The sequence below is a fragment of the Orbicella faveolata genome, unplaced genomic scaffold (genome assembly GCF_042242905.1).
Source record: "Orbicella faveolata isolate gen_17 unplaced genomic scaffold, um_ofav_v1 contig_4, whole genome shotgun sequence".
Taxonomy (NCBI): domain Eukaryota; kingdom Metazoa; phylum Cnidaria; class Anthozoa; order Scleractinia; family Merulinidae; genus Orbicella; species Orbicella faveolata.
The window spans coordinates 4,987,630-5,006,999 of NW_028301569.1; the positions used below are offsets into that span (position 1 = coordinate 4,987,630).

The 19,370-nt window shown below is 37.6% G+C and overlaps 1 protein-coding gene and 1 pseudogene across 2 annotated transcripts; both read right to left on the minus strand.

The window, feature by feature from the left end:
- Window positions 1-283: 283 nt before the first annotated feature.
- Window positions 284-3,620, minus strand: LOC149101152 (adenosine receptor A3-like). Its single transcript, XM_089276291.1, has one exon. It carries the CDS (start codon window positions 1,560-1,562, stop codon window positions 633-635), a length of 930 nt encoding a protein of 309 aa, XP_089132417.1. The 5' UTR covers window positions 1,563-3,620; the 3' UTR covers window positions 284-632.
- An 8,660-nt stretch (window positions 3,621-12,280) lies between these two features.
- On the minus strand, window positions 12,281-15,770 carry LOC149101153 (melanocortin receptor 5-like; annotated as a pseudogene). The gene is made up of 2 exons (XR_016203142.1): window positions 14,593-15,770; window positions 12,281-14,143 (listed from the first exon to the last, which is right to left on the minus strand). The product of XR_016203142.1 is annotated as a melanocortin receptor 5-like (transcript).
- Window positions 15,771-19,370: the final 3,600 nt, after the last annotated feature.

Sequence of the window (19,370 nt, forward strand, 5' to 3'; positions counted from 1 at the left end):
CTCGCCGAATTCATGAAAAAAATCCACGAACACGTAACGATGTTCTTCGCACAACAACACTGGTCTAATTACTCTACGATGTCGATGTAAACCATGAATATTTTTCCCAGAAACCGCGCAATTCTCCGTACTTTTGTGATTCAGTCCGCAAATTTAGATACACTGTGACGCAAGTCTTCCTTGCGTGATCTATGTGAAAATAAGTTTCCATGTGTTGAATTTAATAAGGTTTAAGGCAATCAAAAAATTATTTGCATCATTTTGCTTGTTTTAATTTTTTGTGGTAAATCGTCGATCCAGTTTTGTCCAGCGTACTACAATACTATCATTACTTACAATACTTACATTACTTACAATACTAACGTTACTTGCAATACCACTATTACTTGCACTCTCCATTCGAGTGAAAAATTTCTCCCAATGACACGCGAATGGAAAACTGCATAGACTTTAATCTTAGCGTGGCTGTTTTGGATTGAATAATCTATGTTATACCAGTTTCAAGACAGAATTTATTGGATGACTAATTACTATTTCCATTTTTGAAGGCATGTGCATGAAAGCCAAAAAAATCAATAACAACAATTCTTTTCCAAGTGACAAAATCTCGCAGTTCTACGTTTACAGCACAGCTAACCTGATAAATGAAAAAAATTTCTGATTGTCTCTAGTACAGCTCGTCTTACTCCAGCGATCTTCCAACAGTAAAGAATCGGGTTAAGAGATGAATTGAACATAAGGAGAGTAAATGTGAGTTCCCAAAGGAAGTCAAGAGATGGCGGATACGTTTTGAGTACAGTAGTTAAAATTGTTGCTAAACCATATGGAAGATAACAGGCCACTAATGACATCTGGACCCACAGTACACTAGACACGGTCTTACTGTATCTTGCCATATTCAGTGGAGTTCTTCCTTCGCTCGGTGGTTCTTCGTGCATATTGTCGTGTACTTGAGAATGGTAATGGCGAAGTGTGCGATATATTTTGGTGTAACAGAAGGTGGAGATTGCCACGCAGATTAAAATTCCTATACAGGTGATTGAGGTATGAATTAATAGTTCGTTGAATAGATATGTTAGTGAGGCGGCAATGCTCAAAAGCCAAGACATACTTAAAAAGACTCTCACTCGCCTTATAGTTACAATCTGTCTGTATCTCAGACCCAACGACAAAGCGAGAAGTCTGTCCACACTTATTGCAGTTATACTTTGGATCGATACTCCGCAGAAAACTACAGCTGTGGTAGCATAAATGATATCAACATAGTAACAAAGTGACGTACGGTCTTGAGAAACTAGATATGTAATGTAGAAAGGCTCTAAAATAAGGCCCACACTGAGATCAGACCAAGCAAGGCAACCCAACAACAGCTTTGAAGACGGATGAATAGACGACACCTTTGGAAGAGCAGCAATGATCAGAGCATTCCCCAGAAATGCAGTCATGGATATAAGAATATTCAATGCTAAAAGAAACGCTTGTTGATGTATTCCATTTACCACTCCATAGCAAAAGAATTCTTCGTAAGTTGTTTGGTTTCCATCGCTTGTTAAATTGGCCATTATTTCTTGGTAAGTTCTCTGTTCTACTCTGTAGGTAAACAAGTCTGTTGAAATACCCAGAATAGCAAGGAAGATGTTATTGATTGGTTATTTTCCTCCTGCGGAAAAGAGTGTTGCCTTTAACCTTAATTTAACACCCACCTAAAGAAGAAAATCAGGATAAATATGTTGTACGTGCATAAAAAACCCTGAAATGACTCATCATCCTCGTTTAGAATTTAAAAAAAAAAAATAAGTATAATATTTAAAAAAGAAAAGTTCGAAGTCTTAATTCTTGCTAACGAGCAAAAGCTATACCTATTGGAGAGAAATTATCTTTTGAAACACAATCTTTAAATCGGGGAACTTGGTCTTTCGACATCAAATGGTAGGAAAATAATATTTCCCATTGTCGTAGGAGTGAAATGGAATATTATTTACTCAGGTGAACCTGAATATTCAGAATTATATATTTATTGAATTACAAGCGATAAATGGTTTTAGTGTTAATTATTGTTTATTGTGTATATATTTTCTTATTTTATACAAGGTGACTTAGCATGCTTTCAACGAACAATACGGGAAAGAAATGGAAAGATTCCCTTAAAAAGTCAGTTTATCAAATCGAGCTCAAGTCCGCACTGACTTTATTTACTCAAGATACGAGATTATATTCATTATTTTTTTGCAAATAATTACATATAAAAACTTAAAGCCTCATGTAAATTTATGTGTCATATTAATGGCTCTTTAGTAAACGAAACAAGTGAAAACTGGATGTTTTTTGTGTCCATCGAGTAAAGAAAATTGGCAGTTTGGCAAATTAGCAATTTGTCACTTTGGCAGTTTCACTTCTTGAATAAACTCATAATCTTAACTCCTGACAAATAGAGAAAAAATTTTCTGTGGAAATTTAACAATGAAATAATTAGGTATTTAAGTTACCCGGATTATGCTTGGACGTGAAAATGAAATTAAAACATGTTTTTTTTGTTTAATATACGGAGCACATATTACTAATTCAAAACATTCAGTTCATTTAACTTTCGTCGAAAACGATAAAGAAACTCGAATACATGGTGACTGTACTTGACTCTTGCCGAAAATGTTTAACTTGGGCGAATATTAAACGTCACTGATTTAGGATCGATAACACACGATGGTCGATCAAAGTTCACTTCCATATTATGGTAATTTCGTCTTTATGTTTGGTCTCTTCAATTATCAACCTTACAACCCTAAAAGTTGCGTGTTATGCAAGGTCCCATTTGGCCATTACATCGGTGTCTGTCACTGCCCCTAAACTTTTTTAAAACAGCAAACGGATATTCGCCGATCCGTTTGCTTAATGCGATCGAAGCTCGAGAACACAAACCTTGTACGAAAATCCAACATTTCGAACACTTATCCTGACATTAAGCAAAAGATGCTCTTCGAGAACTAATGATTATAAGTGAAAGCTACCCGCGATTTTTGTGTTATTTCAGCCCACATATCAGCTCTGGTCTTTTAAGATAACATTATATATCTGACTTCCCGAATACGCAATTTCTCATTACTTTCATCAATGTATGCAGAATTCATTGCCAGGGCACTATTCTAAATATACTGTCACCTTTTTTTTTTTTTTGTAGTCAGTGATTTTCAGCTCCTTTCTCTTTCAGGATCTATAAGCGATTTTCTTTGACGAACCAAACACCCGTTGTACAGGAAGAAAGCGGCTTTGAATCCTCTTTGAATGCAAATCGTGATTATTTTTCACCCTTTAATAGCTGAGAAACATCACGTATTGGGAGAGAAAGGGTGACGTCACCTTTTGTGATTTGCATTCCCAACTATATAAGTTTACCCATAATTACCGATCATTATAAGAGCAAAATTCTATATACGACTTTTTATCTAACAATTATTGGACTATTTTATGTGATCTATTTTATGTGATGTACTTCACGACCAAAGTCAAAATAACCTTTTTACACTGAACCCGAAGGCTGATATAAGTTTCCATGCCGAACTATTTATAGCGAGAAGAGCTTGCTGTTCAAGTATCACAACCGTATTTAAATTTAAACCTCTGCAATAGAGTGTTTTCTGATCCAATGAAATGCCTTACTATATAACAAGCAATAAATAGCCATGGTAACTCGCTCAACTTTGCATTGAAAACAAACAGCTTGCTGTTAAAGTATCACAACCGTACTTACATACAAACCTCTTTGTGAGTCACGGTGTCCTTATTCAGTGAGATGCCTTCCTATATAACCAGCATTAAAAAGATATGGCAACTCACCCAAGTTTGCATTGGAAAACAAATGTTCTCCTATCAGGCAATAGATCTCTGGCATGATTTTCCTCATTACCAAAGAAGTAAGACATTATTTAGTGTCAGAATAATACTCTAAGAAATTTGAATCGTAATGCTATCATTTAGTTCTTCTTTGCCGCTCCTATTTGTAATTAAAATTAACAATAAAAGGCTATTAGGGCTAACTCGAAAACCTGCGGTTCCTTTAGCCTCAAGGCTACAATTGGCAATTACCTTCCCTGTTATTTTCGTTGATGTAGATAATACTAGTCACCTCTAAGTGCAAGTCAATGAGGATTGTTTTTGTTATTTTTATTATTGTTCCTGAAAATTTGTATTGAGTGCATCAAAACAACGCCCGCTGCCGATCTGATGTGTGTTTTTTACCCTGTCAGTTTGGAAATTGCCGTTGAATTACAATTTTCACATACAAACTCCTTCATTTTTTTCTAAACTCAGAATAATGTCTGCATAACCTCCTTTGAAAGTAACAAGCTAGCAGCAATTTTTATTTTCAGCCTAGGCTAACGGCTGGGAAACGGTAGGGCTAACTTTGGAAGACAAAATACCGTCCTTATGAATTCTTTCACTGCCGGCTTGTCTTACTCCTCTTATTTTCAAGCAGTAAAGAATCGAGTTAAGAGAAGAGCATCAGCTGATGGGTTTTTGCACTGCTGCGCAAATTGCAAATTAACGGCAAATTGAAGTAATTTTCTCAGTGATTTAATAAGTTGTTTTTATTGTTTCGAATCATCCGAATAATCGAATAATCATCGAATTATCCCTTAAATATCTGTTGAGAACAAATTTGTACTTTTTTACAATTCCTTTATTACATGTGTTAAGATTATAATTTTGGAAAGGTTGAAAGTCCTTACGCGTCGACACAAGATAGTTTCATTATTTTTCAGTCGATTAAGTGGCATTGTTGCGAGTAAAATATTATTCAGTATAATATATATTTACTATTTTATGACATAAACGAGTAAAAGTTAAAGCACATTCATTCACGTACAATACTTCCTTACAGTCTACCTCAATCCATTGGAATGTTAATAAGCACACAGCACTGGAGGAAATCAATAAATTCCAATTAAGTCAAATACGGTGTAGTCTAGAAAGTCAATTTCGCAGCCCAAGACATTAACGTGATCTTCCTTTCCGCAGGATTTCAATCCAAACTCAGACGTATTTACTCAGGCGTACAACATGCATTAAAAGATATTTGCTCAGGAGTTTAACGATATATACTTTGAATATAACTGTGCGATTAAAATTTCTGGTCCACTGATGCGATTAAATCCACAGAAGTCTTTCCCTAACCATATTATATAATCTCATTTCGGGTGTTTTTAACCAAATGTCAGCGGTGAAAATAAAGAGCTTTAACGTGTGAACAAAAGTCGCTCGAAAAATTGCCAGATAGTTAATCGTTTTTAAATGTGAAAAATATTCATGGGTACATAATTTTAAGACAATTTTCAGGGCAGTATCTATTATGAAATAGCCCGGTATTTTGTCGTTTGATTATTTAGACGAGGTAATGATATCAAAAGCTCACGATATTAAAACTCACGGTTTATTATAACTTTACTTCGTTTTGACATGTAATGTTACTCACGCAAGGAAGTTTACTTTAACTAAAAAAATAAAATCGAATTTCCTAGAGTCTTGCCTTTAAACGTAGAGGTTTACAACAATGGGCCATATCGTACCTTCGATTTTTGGCGTAAAATAATGATAATAATAATAATAATAATAATAATAATAATTATTATTATTATTGTTGTTGTTGTTATTATTATTATTATTATAAAATGGCTACTAGAAGGACACCATATGATGATAACTTAGTCTCAAACTTTTGTCTATGTGCAACTTCCTAACGGCTTACATGTTTCAACTCAGCTGTAAATATGTTGCGAAGGTACCACTTTACACCAAGTTAAGTCTGTACTACAAGTTAAGAAGAAAGTTCAAATAGCCTATGGAATTAATAACACGACATATCAGTTTACCAAATCAACGTTTAAAATTTGGAAATCACAGGATAACAAAAATAACTCACGGGACATTTTTAACGTGTAGTATAGCTGCACATTTTTACTTTCCAATTTGATTTTGAAGCGCCCTACAGGCTGGCCAAAATAGTGTTACACATTAAAATATCGAAAATGGTATATTTATTTGCCGAGGGCAAAACACTAACATTGCGAGCAAACCTATGCCGACATATAGCAAATGAACAAGTCTGGAAAATGGTGTTCACTTCTGCTCATAAAGATTTTCGTGTCGTTTCAGTGACAGCTCTTCAGTTGTGGGGCAAACTAACGCGATTTATCCCCTATTTAGAGTTTACACTTTACAATGTATCTTATCAAGTTAATATTATGAGCTATTACTGAGTTATGTACTTGCCTTTTTAAGAGTAGCTTCGCCTAAATATCAACTAGACTTGGAAATAGCGAAAAAATCGAATTTCTTCAAACTCGCCCAGAATGAAGCCCTACGGGCACTAGTTACAAAAATATCGTTTTAAGTTCGATAAATCAAAAATTATTTTTTTCCGCAATTTTTTTGTTTCGATGCCCCAAATCGGCCAAAATCCATCGAAAATGAGCGGCATATTCAGAGGCTCGTAAACTCAAAAGTAAAAATCTTCATTACAAACTGATTGCACGTCGTATTTGTACTTCCTTTCTTGTCTATTTAGAGCTAAATAGATCGTGATTTGATGAGAACTTAAATATTTGACGAATTTTCTAAATTAACGACCCAAGACAGCTTTACAAGAGGTCTACATTTAGCCTATTTTCAAATGCTAAAAAGGCGTTCTGGTACACGGCTTTTCCCAAAACGACTAGTTTGGTGTGAAAGAGCATTCTTTCTTCTTCAAATTAGTGAAATAAAATTTTCGGGTAAATAAAATCGCGAGCGCTGAGATAGCGAACTAAATGCAGCACTTCTTCCTGAAAACGTGACCTTTGACCCGAGCGTAACGAAACCGATTACTGCAAGAAAACCCGGAAGAAAAGCAAATGCTTCGTTATTTTGAAACAATTTCTAGTGATATCTCTCCGAAACCATGATTGCAAGAAACTATTTCCAGATATGAAATCTTACAGGGTCAAAAAAGGAGCTAAAGGGCGCATTTTGACACAATAACTTTGTTTGCTGAGAATTGAAGTCAATGACCGTTAACGAATTCCAGTGAAATTTGCAAACTTGAAGTATGTTAGCCGATACTTACCTGAATATTTATATTGATAGAAGAGTCGTCTTCTTGGATTAACCTTCAAAAGAAGCAGGATCCAGATTTGAAAACCTCTAAAAGAAGAAATGTTTAATGTTCCGTGACCTGCCCGCTGCTATAAATTAGCTTAAATTCCATGCACATGCCGACCGCATGTTTGTCGTAAAACCAACTGAACTCCACTGACGGTTTCCATGGGCAACCCCAAAATAAACAATCCCCAAAAATGTAAAGTGAAATTGGCTGTCTTCATGAACAGTTAGAAGCTAGAGTCAAGTTCCATTACCTTTTAAAGGTGCTTGATTCTACTTTGTTCACTCAGTAGTTACTGTCACGTTCGAATACTGCGTAGTATCGGTCACGCCAAAACACTGCAGACCGTGCAGACTGAGTAAGTTTCCGATACAAAGTCTTGTACGCGTTTGTCTATTGAATCAAAAGTCAATTCTGCGCTTGTGCAGCCTGTGGATAAATGACAGACTTTCAGATATATTTAACACTATTTTGTAACTAGACCCAAAAAAAAGAGTCACAATGAAAAGCCCAAACAAGTGTCTGCAGTAACACAGCGGTCAAACGTCTGCGCATGTGCGAGCAGTGGAGCAACTAAAAGGCGGCCAAAATATTTTCATGACAGTGTTCTTTTCGTGGGTCATCGGTATCCTATAAATGACATTTTCCTCGTTATTTATATATTTGTTTATGTTTTAGCCGGTACAACGAGAGCTAACAGAAATGACTTGAGAGTTAAAAATTGTTCTACCTTCTGCTTGTTGCAGGTCTTTCTTTTCCGTGGTATGTATTTTCCGTGTTCCTTGAATTTTTTGTCCGCCTCGACTTTGCACTTAGTACACCAGTTTTTTCCAGGTTTGTAGTTTAGAAAAGATTTTCCCACCTGGTCAAAGACCAGATACAGTCGGTTTGGGATCGCTATTTTGGCCAGCTATGCCCCCATGACGATGGACATGAACTTCGTTTGTCGTTTCGATTCATCTCGTTCCTGTGCTTCAGACAAATCAAGGATCCGGATGGAATCCCTCAGTCCTTGCCAAAATTTTTCCAGCTCGTCTGAGCGAAGCTGAATCACTGCAATTGTCTTTTTCTTCTCCCATTTTTCCTTCTTTTACACATCGTTGTCGTCCGTTTCCGGCGTCACGCATCGTGTGATTAATAAAAACAAATAAAAATATACTACGCCGTCGGCTCGTAGCATGACACGGGTTTTAAGACTTACAAACCTTTTTTGGTAAAGCTCAAAACAAAATGGTAAATCAACAGAATACCGGTAACTTAATAAACTTTGTGTCTGAAAAGTCTTAAGTTTTCCTTTTACCTGCTTTCTTTTCCTTTTACAGATTTCTATGAACTTTTCAATTTTTTTTCGTAAATTTTGCGTGACACCGGTTGTTTCCCATGTTTTCCTTTAAATTTTTGCGCGGGAAATTGGCGCGCGGCTGCCAAAAAATGTACCAATTTGCGCATGCCGACGTTTGACCGCGGTGTTTTCTGCAGTCTGCACGGTCTGCACTGTTTTGGCGTGACCGATTCGCGGCATTCGAACGTGAGAGTAGTGGACAAAGTCGACGCAAACAAATAAATTCAAACACTTTTAAGGTAATGGAACTTGACTCTAGCTTCTAACTGTTCATGAAGACAGCCAATTTCACTTTACATTTTTGGGAATTGTTTATTTTGGGGTTGCCCATGGAAACTGTCAGTGGAGTTCAGTTGGTTTTACGACAAACATGCGGTCGGCATGTGCATGGAATTTAAGCTAATTTATAGCAGCAGGCAGGTCACGGAACATTAAACATTTCTTCTTTTAGAGGTTTTCAAATCTGGATCCTGCTTCTTTTGAAGGTTAATCCAAGAAGACGACTCTTCTATCAATATAAATATTCAGGTAAGTATCGGCTAACATACTTCAAGTTTGCAAATTTCACTGGAATTCGTTAACGGTCATTGACTTCAATTCTCAGCAAACAAAGTTATTGTGTCAAAATGCGCCCTTTAGCTCCTTTTTTGACCCTGTAAGATTTCATATCTGGAAATAGTTTCTTGCAATCATGGTTTCGGAGAGATATCACTAGAAATTGTTTCAAAATAACGAAGCATTTGCTTTTCTTCCGGGTTTTCTTGCAGTAATCGGTTTCGTTACGCTCGGGTCAAAGGTCACGTTTTCAGGAAGAAGTGCTGCATTTAGTTCGCTATCTCAGCGCTCGCGATTTTATTTACCCGAAAATTTTATTTCACTAATTTGAAGAAGAAAGAATGCTCTTTCACACCAAACTAGTCGTTTTGGGAAAAGCCGTGTACCAGAACGCCTTTTTAGCATTTAAAAATAGGCTAAATGTAGACCTCTTGTAAAGCTGTCTTGGGTCGTTAATTTAGAAAATTCGTCAAATATTTAAGTTCTCATCAAATCACGATCTATTTAGCTCTAAATAGACAAGAAAGGAAGTACAAATACGACGTGCAATCAGTTTGTAATGAAGATTTTTACTTTTGAGTTTACGAGCCTCTGAATATGCCGCTCATTTTCGATGGATTTTGGCCGATTTGGGGCATCGAAACGAAAAAATTGCGGAAAAAAATAATTTTTGATTTATCGAACTTAAAACGATATTTTTGTAACTAGTGCCCGTAGGGCTTCATTCTGGGCGAGTTTGAAGAAATTCGATTTTTTCGCTATTTCCAAGTCTAGTTGATATTTAGGCGAAGCTGCTCTTAATTAGTCGTCGGAGTTCTCTCCCTCGTTTTTCTTTTAAGAACAATAAACAATTAATGCAAATTATTAGTATTCAACTGTTCTGGATCGTGGGAAATAAGTCAAAAAGACAGCTGGAGATCGATTAAAAATATATAGTAACGTCATTTCCTCAGTTGTATAACTGCTAGAAAGAGCTGGAAATCGGAAACTGTTTCCAGCCACCTTAAGTCGTTCGGAACCCTACGTATTTCTTCTTTTACAATTTGTGAAAATGTATACTTTGTTCGGTAGACCAAACTACTTCAAGAACGGAAAACCGGCTTTGCATCGAGTTTTCCGATTAATTTATTAGTCTCACTCATTACCAAGTTGCACGGTATCCCGAGAAATAACAACGATGCAGAAGAAAGCAAATTACTACCATGTTATAAGAGGACACATGTAATACACTTCAGTTACTCCAAATTTTAGCCGTTAAACGATTTTTGTTCAATTCTTCCCATGACGTTAAAGGTTCTCACATTTTGTACTTGGTTATAATATAAGCTCCAGGTTCCATTGTGAAATTGTAGTTGGCACTCTTTCAGGAACATGAACGACCGGCAGGTTTTCTATGCTTGATAAGTTCTCAAGGATATTTGGAGACTTAGCAAACAGCAAAATCGACTAATGGTGTCCTTCACTGCTTATTTTATATCTTTAATTTTCTAGCAGTAAATAACTGTATTCAGGAATGAATTTAACAAAACGTTAACTACCGTCGTTTCCAAAGTCCATAGATGGCGAATTAGTCTTGTTATAGCATTGCTTTGACGACACCAAATGAAAGATGACAAGTAATTAAGCCGCTAATTTTATGTGTACCCACGGTGCACTGGACACTCTGGACTCGATCTTTCCGTATCGTGTTATATTCAGTGGAGTACAACCACTTGTCGACTGTCCTGGCATTCCTCCGGGTGGTTGTCTTTGGTGTAGTTTACATTAATGTTTTCGTAATGTAAGATGGATTTTTAGTAAGCAGAAATTATTGAAAGCAGAAATGTTATCGTGCAGACGGCAAAATTGGTACCCATTTATACACCTAAGTGGAGAGAGGCACACTGTTCGGAGTAGTGTCTTGCCCAAGAACACAACACAATGTCCCCGGCCGGGGCTTGAACCCGGACCGCTAGATCGATCGGGAGTCAAGCACACTAACCAGGAGGCCATCGCGCCTCCCGTACGATTGTAAGATCAACATTTTAATGGTAATTTTTATAATCAGTTATTTACGTCAACTCTGGGTTTGCTAACTGGTTTAGTCGCATGTTAAAAAGAAACGGATTGATATAACTGAAATACTTTCGGTTGACAATGTGCGGCCAAAAATTCAATTCAATCCCGAAACAAGATTTGATTGGATGGCGACCTCATTACAGGTATATAGAAAGCATTTCATTAAAATAATTAAGGTTGTAGTCAGTAAATTCTCGCTCTTGCTTTGACTGCTCGTTTTACTGTCATGACATCCAAAAAAAAAAAAAACGTAACCATTCAATAAATAAAGACAAGAATCTAGTATGATAGACGATTCTTCTATAAACAACCTCGCTGATATTTAAGCCTGTGTGATTTTTCTTTCGCGCGTTATTCGGAGTAAAGTTTAACCCAAATTTTTAGAGATTTGTGGAGACGCCACGCCAACATGACTACAGGACTAGGGTGAAAGCCTTGCTAGATCGTTACAGAAGGCTATGACCCGGTGCGCCCTTGTGATCTTTGTATCGAAAAATTTCGCAGACTGCTTTGCGAACGCAAAGAGTTCAACAATTTTATTGCCTGTTGTCTCGCTGAGACGTCTATCGGAAAGATTTTCAAATTGCAAGGTCAGAGATCTCACGTTTGAAACCAGCAATCGATACTTCTCTTTGCCACACCTCGAGCTGATCAACCTCAAAAACAATGGAAGTTTTGTTGCTGCTTTTTATTTGAAGAAATCGACCCTGACTGTTAGTATGAGCCCGGGCTTTTGCGCTACAGTGTACATGACAAGGCTCGCGTAAATCACCACCCTCCGGGAGATCACGTAACCTAATTACCAATCTGATTTCATTTTGAGACAAGCCTTTTCCAAGGAGCTCTACAGCTTCCTTTTAAGTTGATAAGCTGCATTACTATATGGCTAGTTTCGTGAACAAGCAAGATGAACCAAATCCTGCGCTGTGATCGGGAAAGATGGCGCTATCTTGGTCGCTCAGGACCACCCACTGTGTCCGGCCAGAAAAATTACCGCGAAAGCTATATAATAAATCCGTTATTGACCAAGTTTGTTGACCAGGGGCTAGTATGGGAAATGGAGTCTCCGGGTCGTGGGCTCCTGATGAACTAATGAAACGACCCATTTCTGTTTAGAAAAGAATGCTTCATCGCGCTACGTTTGATTTATTATTTTTTTCACGGTTGACAGAAATCTTGAAAATTAAATATCATTGTTTTAACAAATTCAAATTTATTTGTCATGTACCTTCATTTATTTTGATTAGTTTAAACCGTTTTTTTAAAAGTTATTCGGACCATTCCGGGATGGAAACAGTGTTACGATTAGATTTGTAGACTAATCTAGCTAACACGCCCAAAAAGGTACGGAACTTATTCCGGTGTCTGTAGCATGAAGTGACTAGAAATATTTCTACGTCCCTCTGGATGGGATACTAGTCCATCGCAGAGTTACCCCCAGCATTAAGTTCGCCGGTACCCATTTATACACCTGGGTGGAGAGAGGCACTGTGAGAGTAAAGTGTCTTGCCTAAGAAGACAACAGAATGTCCCCGACCAGGGCTCGAGGCCGGACCGCTCGATTTGGACACGAGCACACTATACACGAGGCAACTGCTCATCCCATAACAAGCCACAAAAAAAGTCTTGATCATGACAAGAGATTATAATATCTGCTCTGGTAAGATTGTGAGAAGGAAACCTCAAAGGGAGGATATCTTTTGAGCAGGTGCTTCGATTCTTCCCCTCCACTCCCTCCCCCTCTCCCCGCCCACCATCGCATTTTCTTCTTTGAGTTCCTACAGTTTTTCTTCGATCATTTATTTACAGTTAATGTTGTTATAAGAAATGTGAATGACATGTTTCCGTGCTTGATACGTTCTTTAAGAAATCTGGAGACATTTACCATGAGCAACAATATAACCGGCAAATAGTATCTTTCCCAGCCTGTCTTATTTCCTTGATTTTCCAGCAGTAAATAAATGGATTTAGGGACGAGTTTAACGAAACGATAACTATCGTTGTTTCCCAAGCTAACTCAATAGATGATGTAGCTTGTCCAGTAATAGCTAGTACCGCTATGACAACACCAAAAGGAAGATAGCAAGCCACCAACGTCATTTGTACCCACAATGCACTGGCGACTGACCTTTTGTATCGTGCTATATTCAGTGGAGTAGATCTCGTGGATTGTCCTGAGCATTCTTCCTTTGATTGGGCTTGCGGAGTATGACTCCGTAACTGAGCTTGATGTTTTCGTAATGTAAAGTAAATTTTTGTATAAGAGCAGGTTGAAATTGTTATGCACAGCAGTAAGATCGCGCATACAACAAAATCACTAATCGAAAAGACAAAAAAGATTGTAATTACAATGGCAGTTATAGAGAGCCATTAACTAACAACAACGACCCATATTCGCCTTAAAGTTACCACGTGCCTGTATCGTAACCCCAACATCAGAGCGAGAAGTCTGTCGATACTTATTACCGTCATTGTCAACAAAGATACTCCACCGAAAATGAGACCTAACGTATTATACAGGACCCAAGCATAGTAACAAAATTTGGAATGTCCTGGAGACATCAGATAGGTAACACGAACAGGCTGTGCAATGAGGCCAACGCCGAGATCGGTAACTGCCAGGCAACCAAACAAAAGCTTTGATGGTGGATGAAGGGACGACGGCTTCTGAAGTGCAATGATGATTAGAACATTCCCAAGAAATGCAGTGATGGAAAGAGGAATATTAAATGCAGAAATAGCTATCCTTTGATTTACGTCGAGAAGTCCTATTGTACTGTAATATAAACCTTGAATCGCTGTCTCGTTGTCATTCACAGTTAGATTCACTATCTTCATCTTGCCTTTACTGGTGTACATGCCAAGAGCTCCACCTTGTTACATTCACGTGCTAGGAATGTCTGTGAGGATTCCTGACTGTTTAATACCTCTTCTTCTTTCTTGATTGTTTGTATAACTATCTAAACACAGCAATAAGACCTTGACCTTCTTTAGATTGGCCTGCGGCAATGGTCAGTGTCAGTGTCACCCTACAATCTCTTGTTTGGAGGAGTCTCCTAATGAATATAAAGCAGTAAGTATGGCAATCACAAAAAGGAAAGTTAATCCCACGAATAAGTATTGAGAGCTCTACTAAACACTCGGTGAGATCTCTTTGCCTATAGTTTAAAAGCACGGTACTAATTTAAGAATTTATCTTTCTTAGCATCTGCCAACGCAACAGCCAATTTTAAATGAACATGTCTTAGTTAGTCTTGTTTGTTAAAAGCCGTCAGCTGCTTGAGGAAAAAAGACATGCACGCACAAAGAGAAGAAAATCCCATTAAGTTTTTGAAAAAAATATTGAAATATTTTGAGTCTTTCGATGGCTTTCGGTTTACTTATCGGTGTGCTCGATTTAACATGCAGGACTTGGTCAATTTACGAAGTTTTATAAGGATCCGTTTCAAACTCATGAGAACATGGGACCCTAAACTTACCAATTTTAACAAAGAAATGTACATACCAGCCCCTTACTTCACTAAATTCGGCGTGAGATATTGATCTATGGAGGTTTCTTTTTTGCTTATATGAAAATACAAAAAGAAAAAAAAATTGTCAATTGTCGTTTGAAGGTTCGTCTGTTATTACTTAGCGGAAACACCTTAAAAATTCGATGCGCTATGCTCTATTGGGCGCGAAGAATCGATTTACGGTGAGCCATACTAGCTACAAAGTGACTGATGGCGAAACACGCGACGTTTCATGCTTATTAAAACATTTTTAATCGTAATCCCACTAAAATGCAAAGAGTGGAGAATAGATGAGGAACATAACTCTCAAATCAGAACTTACAAAAATAAGATATAAAGAGTAAAACTTTTTTCTCTCTTTTCTTTTACAAACGGAAATATTTTATTACTGCTGTCCCTTTCACGAAGATATTCATGCTTTTAAGTAGCTACAACGGCGACGCCGAGGACATTATCCATCAAAAAAAAAAGAAAAAAAGAAAAGAAAAATCATATTTTATCCACGAGTCTTGCGATACTCTAAAGTCATCTAGTTTGTTCATCTTTGTCAAAATCTCGAAACTGAATATAGAACACAGAGCAAAATTCGAAATACAAATTTTAAAAAACTGCCCTTCGTGGTTCACGTTTTTCAGACAACGCAAAATATTCACGTTGCTTTTTTGCAGAGGACGGCGAAGAAATGTACCAAGAGTAACGCAAGCGCACAGTTGCTCTATTGCTCATCAAAACGACGTTCCCCTTGCCGTTGCCGTTGTGGTTTTCTTTCAGCTCCCTTCTAAAACGAAAAAACATGTACGTGTTTGGATGCACGTCGTAAAGAGATTCTCATCATCGAACTTTTTTTAAATTACGGGACGTACTCACCCAGACCCGAAATAAATATGTTAAGTCACACACCTTTTCAATAGAAACGTTTCCTGCTTTAGCTCAGCGCTCCTTCTTTGCCACACGAATTATAATGTTTACAGGTGGCAGGTTTAATTTATTTGTTTCCATACACGTCAGCAAATATATATATAGGTACCTCACTGAAGGCAACTTCCTTTGTCAGCTTAGCAGTTTTTAAGATTAAAACAAATTGAAGCATTTCAACTCTGCCTAGTTTAAATGCAAAGCAGTAAAATAGTATTATTAGTATTTGGATAATTTGCGATGAAACGACGCTAATAATTATTTATAATCAACAGTCGCTAAGAATCAGTCAACAAAAGGAAACACGTATCATAAAAGCAGGATATTTACTTTCCATGTGTCTTGTTTTTTTAGAAGTCGATTCTCAGTGCTTTATTCTAAAGGTTCTAATTTTTTTTTTCTTTAAAAGAGTACTAAAACTAAATGTTACCATTCTATCGGATGAGAAAACAAACAAGAAACAAATAAACAAGACTTTTCTTTTACCTCCAAAAAAGCTTCATAGGAACATCTTGTTTCGAAACGAAAAGCTAGAGAAGGGAATATCAAGAAATCAGTAAATATGTGCCCTACAGTAATCAATAATCTGTCAACATTATTTTCAAAATTGCATAAAATGGTTACGTATCATGAACGCGGCATTTTTGACTGGATTGCTTTTCTGGGACTTGTTTCTATTTCACGAAATTCGATACACGGTATACTTCATTGCTCGCTTACATGACAGTAAAGAAGAAAGGCAAAACATCTTTGACTAGTTTTCAGTTAGGGAGACGCTGAATCGAAGAAAACTCTAAAGGTTTCTTTTAGAATTGAACCTACCAAATCGCCTCTGGAAGTGGCAACTGGCTAGTCCAAATCGCCTGTTCACTATTGTCACTAGTGCTTTATGCATGTTTTAAGCGGTCAAAAACAAGGTTCTAAATGTGTAATCTGAATAAGAAAAAAAAAAAATGGTTTGTTTCTATCCAGCAGCTATACCATTGCTGAAGTGACCAGCATATTTTTAACACAGGTGGCCCAATTCGAAATATAATGATTGTATTGGAAAGACGGTTATGTTCTTGAGCCTAAAAATACGAAGGAGTATGAACAAATCTTGTTTCAGGTGTCGTTTTCCATGGATCCCTTTGAGGTTTCTTCTTGGCGGTTAAGATGTACTTAATAACTCAAGTAGCTAAAATGCATTCACTGCGTAGTCTCCACTTGTCGACGCCATCTTGAATTTCACACACGAGATTGAAATGGTCTGCCAGACTTTTTCAAACTCCAGATCGAAAGTTCGCATATGCGCAACCCGTGAAAGTATCCCTTCAACAGTGCAAAATGGGGTTAACAGGTCTACACGGTTCTTACAGTTCGTGAAAGCTATACGTTTGCTCTTTTCATTTGATTTAGAGTCTCGCGACCTTCGAATTTCCTTAGCTTCTCTTGTATTTCTGACGGGCACTTTATGCTGTGTTATTGTTAGGAGCAAATTTACATGCCCACACCCAGAGTGTGAGTATATTCAACCTTTAGTTCACGAGGCTTTCTCATAACGACTCATTTGACGGGTCTCAACGAAACCTAGTACAGGAACTGACGGGCGTTTATTATTCCATCTCAGTGTAGATGATCCAAATTGGACGAGAAATAATCAAAAAGGTGTATTATTTTATCTCCGAGCCAACCCATCAAGATTTCATATTAATTTCTCCTTATCATCAATCGGTAATGATATGTTTCTTTTACTCTAAATTAATTTTGATTGGGTATTCTTAATTGTAATGATCCTTTCTGTCCGTCATTTAAACTTAGTATTTTCATTTTTTTTTAAATGCGGCCAAAAGATCACAAGTTTTCCATTTGTTATTTATTCCAGGATTTGTCATGGTGAACAGAACGCTTGTCGTATGGTTTATTGAAGAGCCTGGGTACTAGTTTGTCGAACACCTCGAAGCTCGAAGTCGGCCACTTTTGTTTTTTTTAAATGCGTAGATGAAAGCTGAGGGAGATACTGACTGCGGTCATGTATCCGTTACGACAGCAAGGTCGGGAAGGTCAAATAATTAATACAAGAGGCCTTGGATTAGCAGATGTGGAAATTAAGGTCGTATCTTTTTTCATGGCTAAAGAATTTGATGGTTTTCCACACGTTTTCTCTCTTTGTGGAGTCCAAAGTAAGCTTAAGTTCTTGTTACGTTTTAGCCTAATTGTTTCTGTTTTCGGGCCGCTTAAGTTGTTATCCTTGTTACAACAATCCAGAGGGAAACACGCTTGCAACGACGGAGTTTGTCAGACTCCCAGAGGACTCGGGATCTATTACGGCAAAACAATCCAAAGGGCAGACAGAGAATACGCAGTTACTTGGGTCCAACAGTAGAGTTTAATCCACTAACGTACTCAGAACGTAACCAAAGAATATTTTACACGGCAGGATTATTTAAGCCGAAACATAATTCGAAGCGATCACGCAAGGCTAGTAAACAGTCATAATTAAACATTATGTCATACATTTCAGAAGGCTCGATTGGTTAACGGAATTCATCGTTTACAAGATTAATAACTTTCGAAAACAATACAGGTAGATAACAGTTTAATAAAAGACTATTGCAGGTAGCAATTACAGTTCAATTCTAACTACAGTTATGATATAGTGAATGCTTTGAACCCAGGAGTATCAGTAGTTCGTATAGTGTGATCGTCCGGGTGAGTGTAGTTCTGAAAAGAACTGTTGTTGGTGACTGGCGTTTCGACAACCTGAGCGAAAGTCATCTTCAGAGTCAAGTGAATGGTGTTTGTCAGTCGATGATGTTATAAGTCTGGTCCGTTGAACCGTGATTGGTCAGTATAGCCATGATGGTATTGACTGAAAGACTCGTGTAAAGTTTGATGTGAAGTTTATATGAAATAATTCATATATGAACTGCGGTTGTGGATGAAAGTGAAGAATGTTCATCGCAGTTAATTTTCCAATTGCTTAAATTGGAAAGAAGAAACCTGAAAAAATCAGGGCTTCAACGGGATTCGAACCCGTGACCTCCGCGATACCGGTGCGATGCTCTACCAACTGAGCTATGAAGCCACACATTGGGAGCGAGGTCAATTAGTTGAGTTCATATCTTCCCATGAGGAGTGAAATGATGTGAAGTTTATATGAAATAATTTATATATGAACTGCGGTTGTAGATGAAGGTGAAGAATGATCATCGCAGTTAATTTTCCAATTTAAGCAATTGGAAAGGAGAAGCCTGAAAAAATCAGGGCTACAACGGGATTCGAAACCGTGACCTCCGCGATACCGCTACGAACAGGAACCCTACACCTGTTACTACAGTGACTATACCTTACATTAAGGGCTCTTCTGAGACCATCTCACGGATCCTACAGCCCTACAACATTCGTGTAGCCCACAAACCTACAACTACGTTACGACACTTACTGACCAACGTGAAAGAGAGAGACGAACCTAACAACAGACAGGGAGCAGTTTACAAGATCAAATGCTCCGACTGCCAGGCTTCCTACATTGGTGAGACTGGCAGAAACCTTAACACGAGACTGACTGAACACAAACGAGCCACGAGAAATGGTGATACCAACAATCACATTGCTGTACATCATCAACTGACAAACCACAACATTGACTGGGACTCTGCTCAGTGCTTAACCTACAGTACAAACTATTTTCAACGACTGACTCTGGAAAGCTGGTACATTAACCTAGAACAAACGCCTCTTAACAGATGTCAACAACTACCGGCGCCTTACAAACGACTTATCCATGACGGAAACGAAACCGACAAACGGACTTCTAACAGACCGACTTAACAATACACGGACCAAAAACCGACCTATTTGACTAACAATAGAC

Bases quoted from the DNA above. Each gene is read 5' to 3' on its own strand.
- LOC149101152 (XM_089276291.1), bottom strand. From the start codon at position 1,562: ATGGCCAATTTAACAAGCGATGGAAACCAAACAACTTACGAAGAATTC.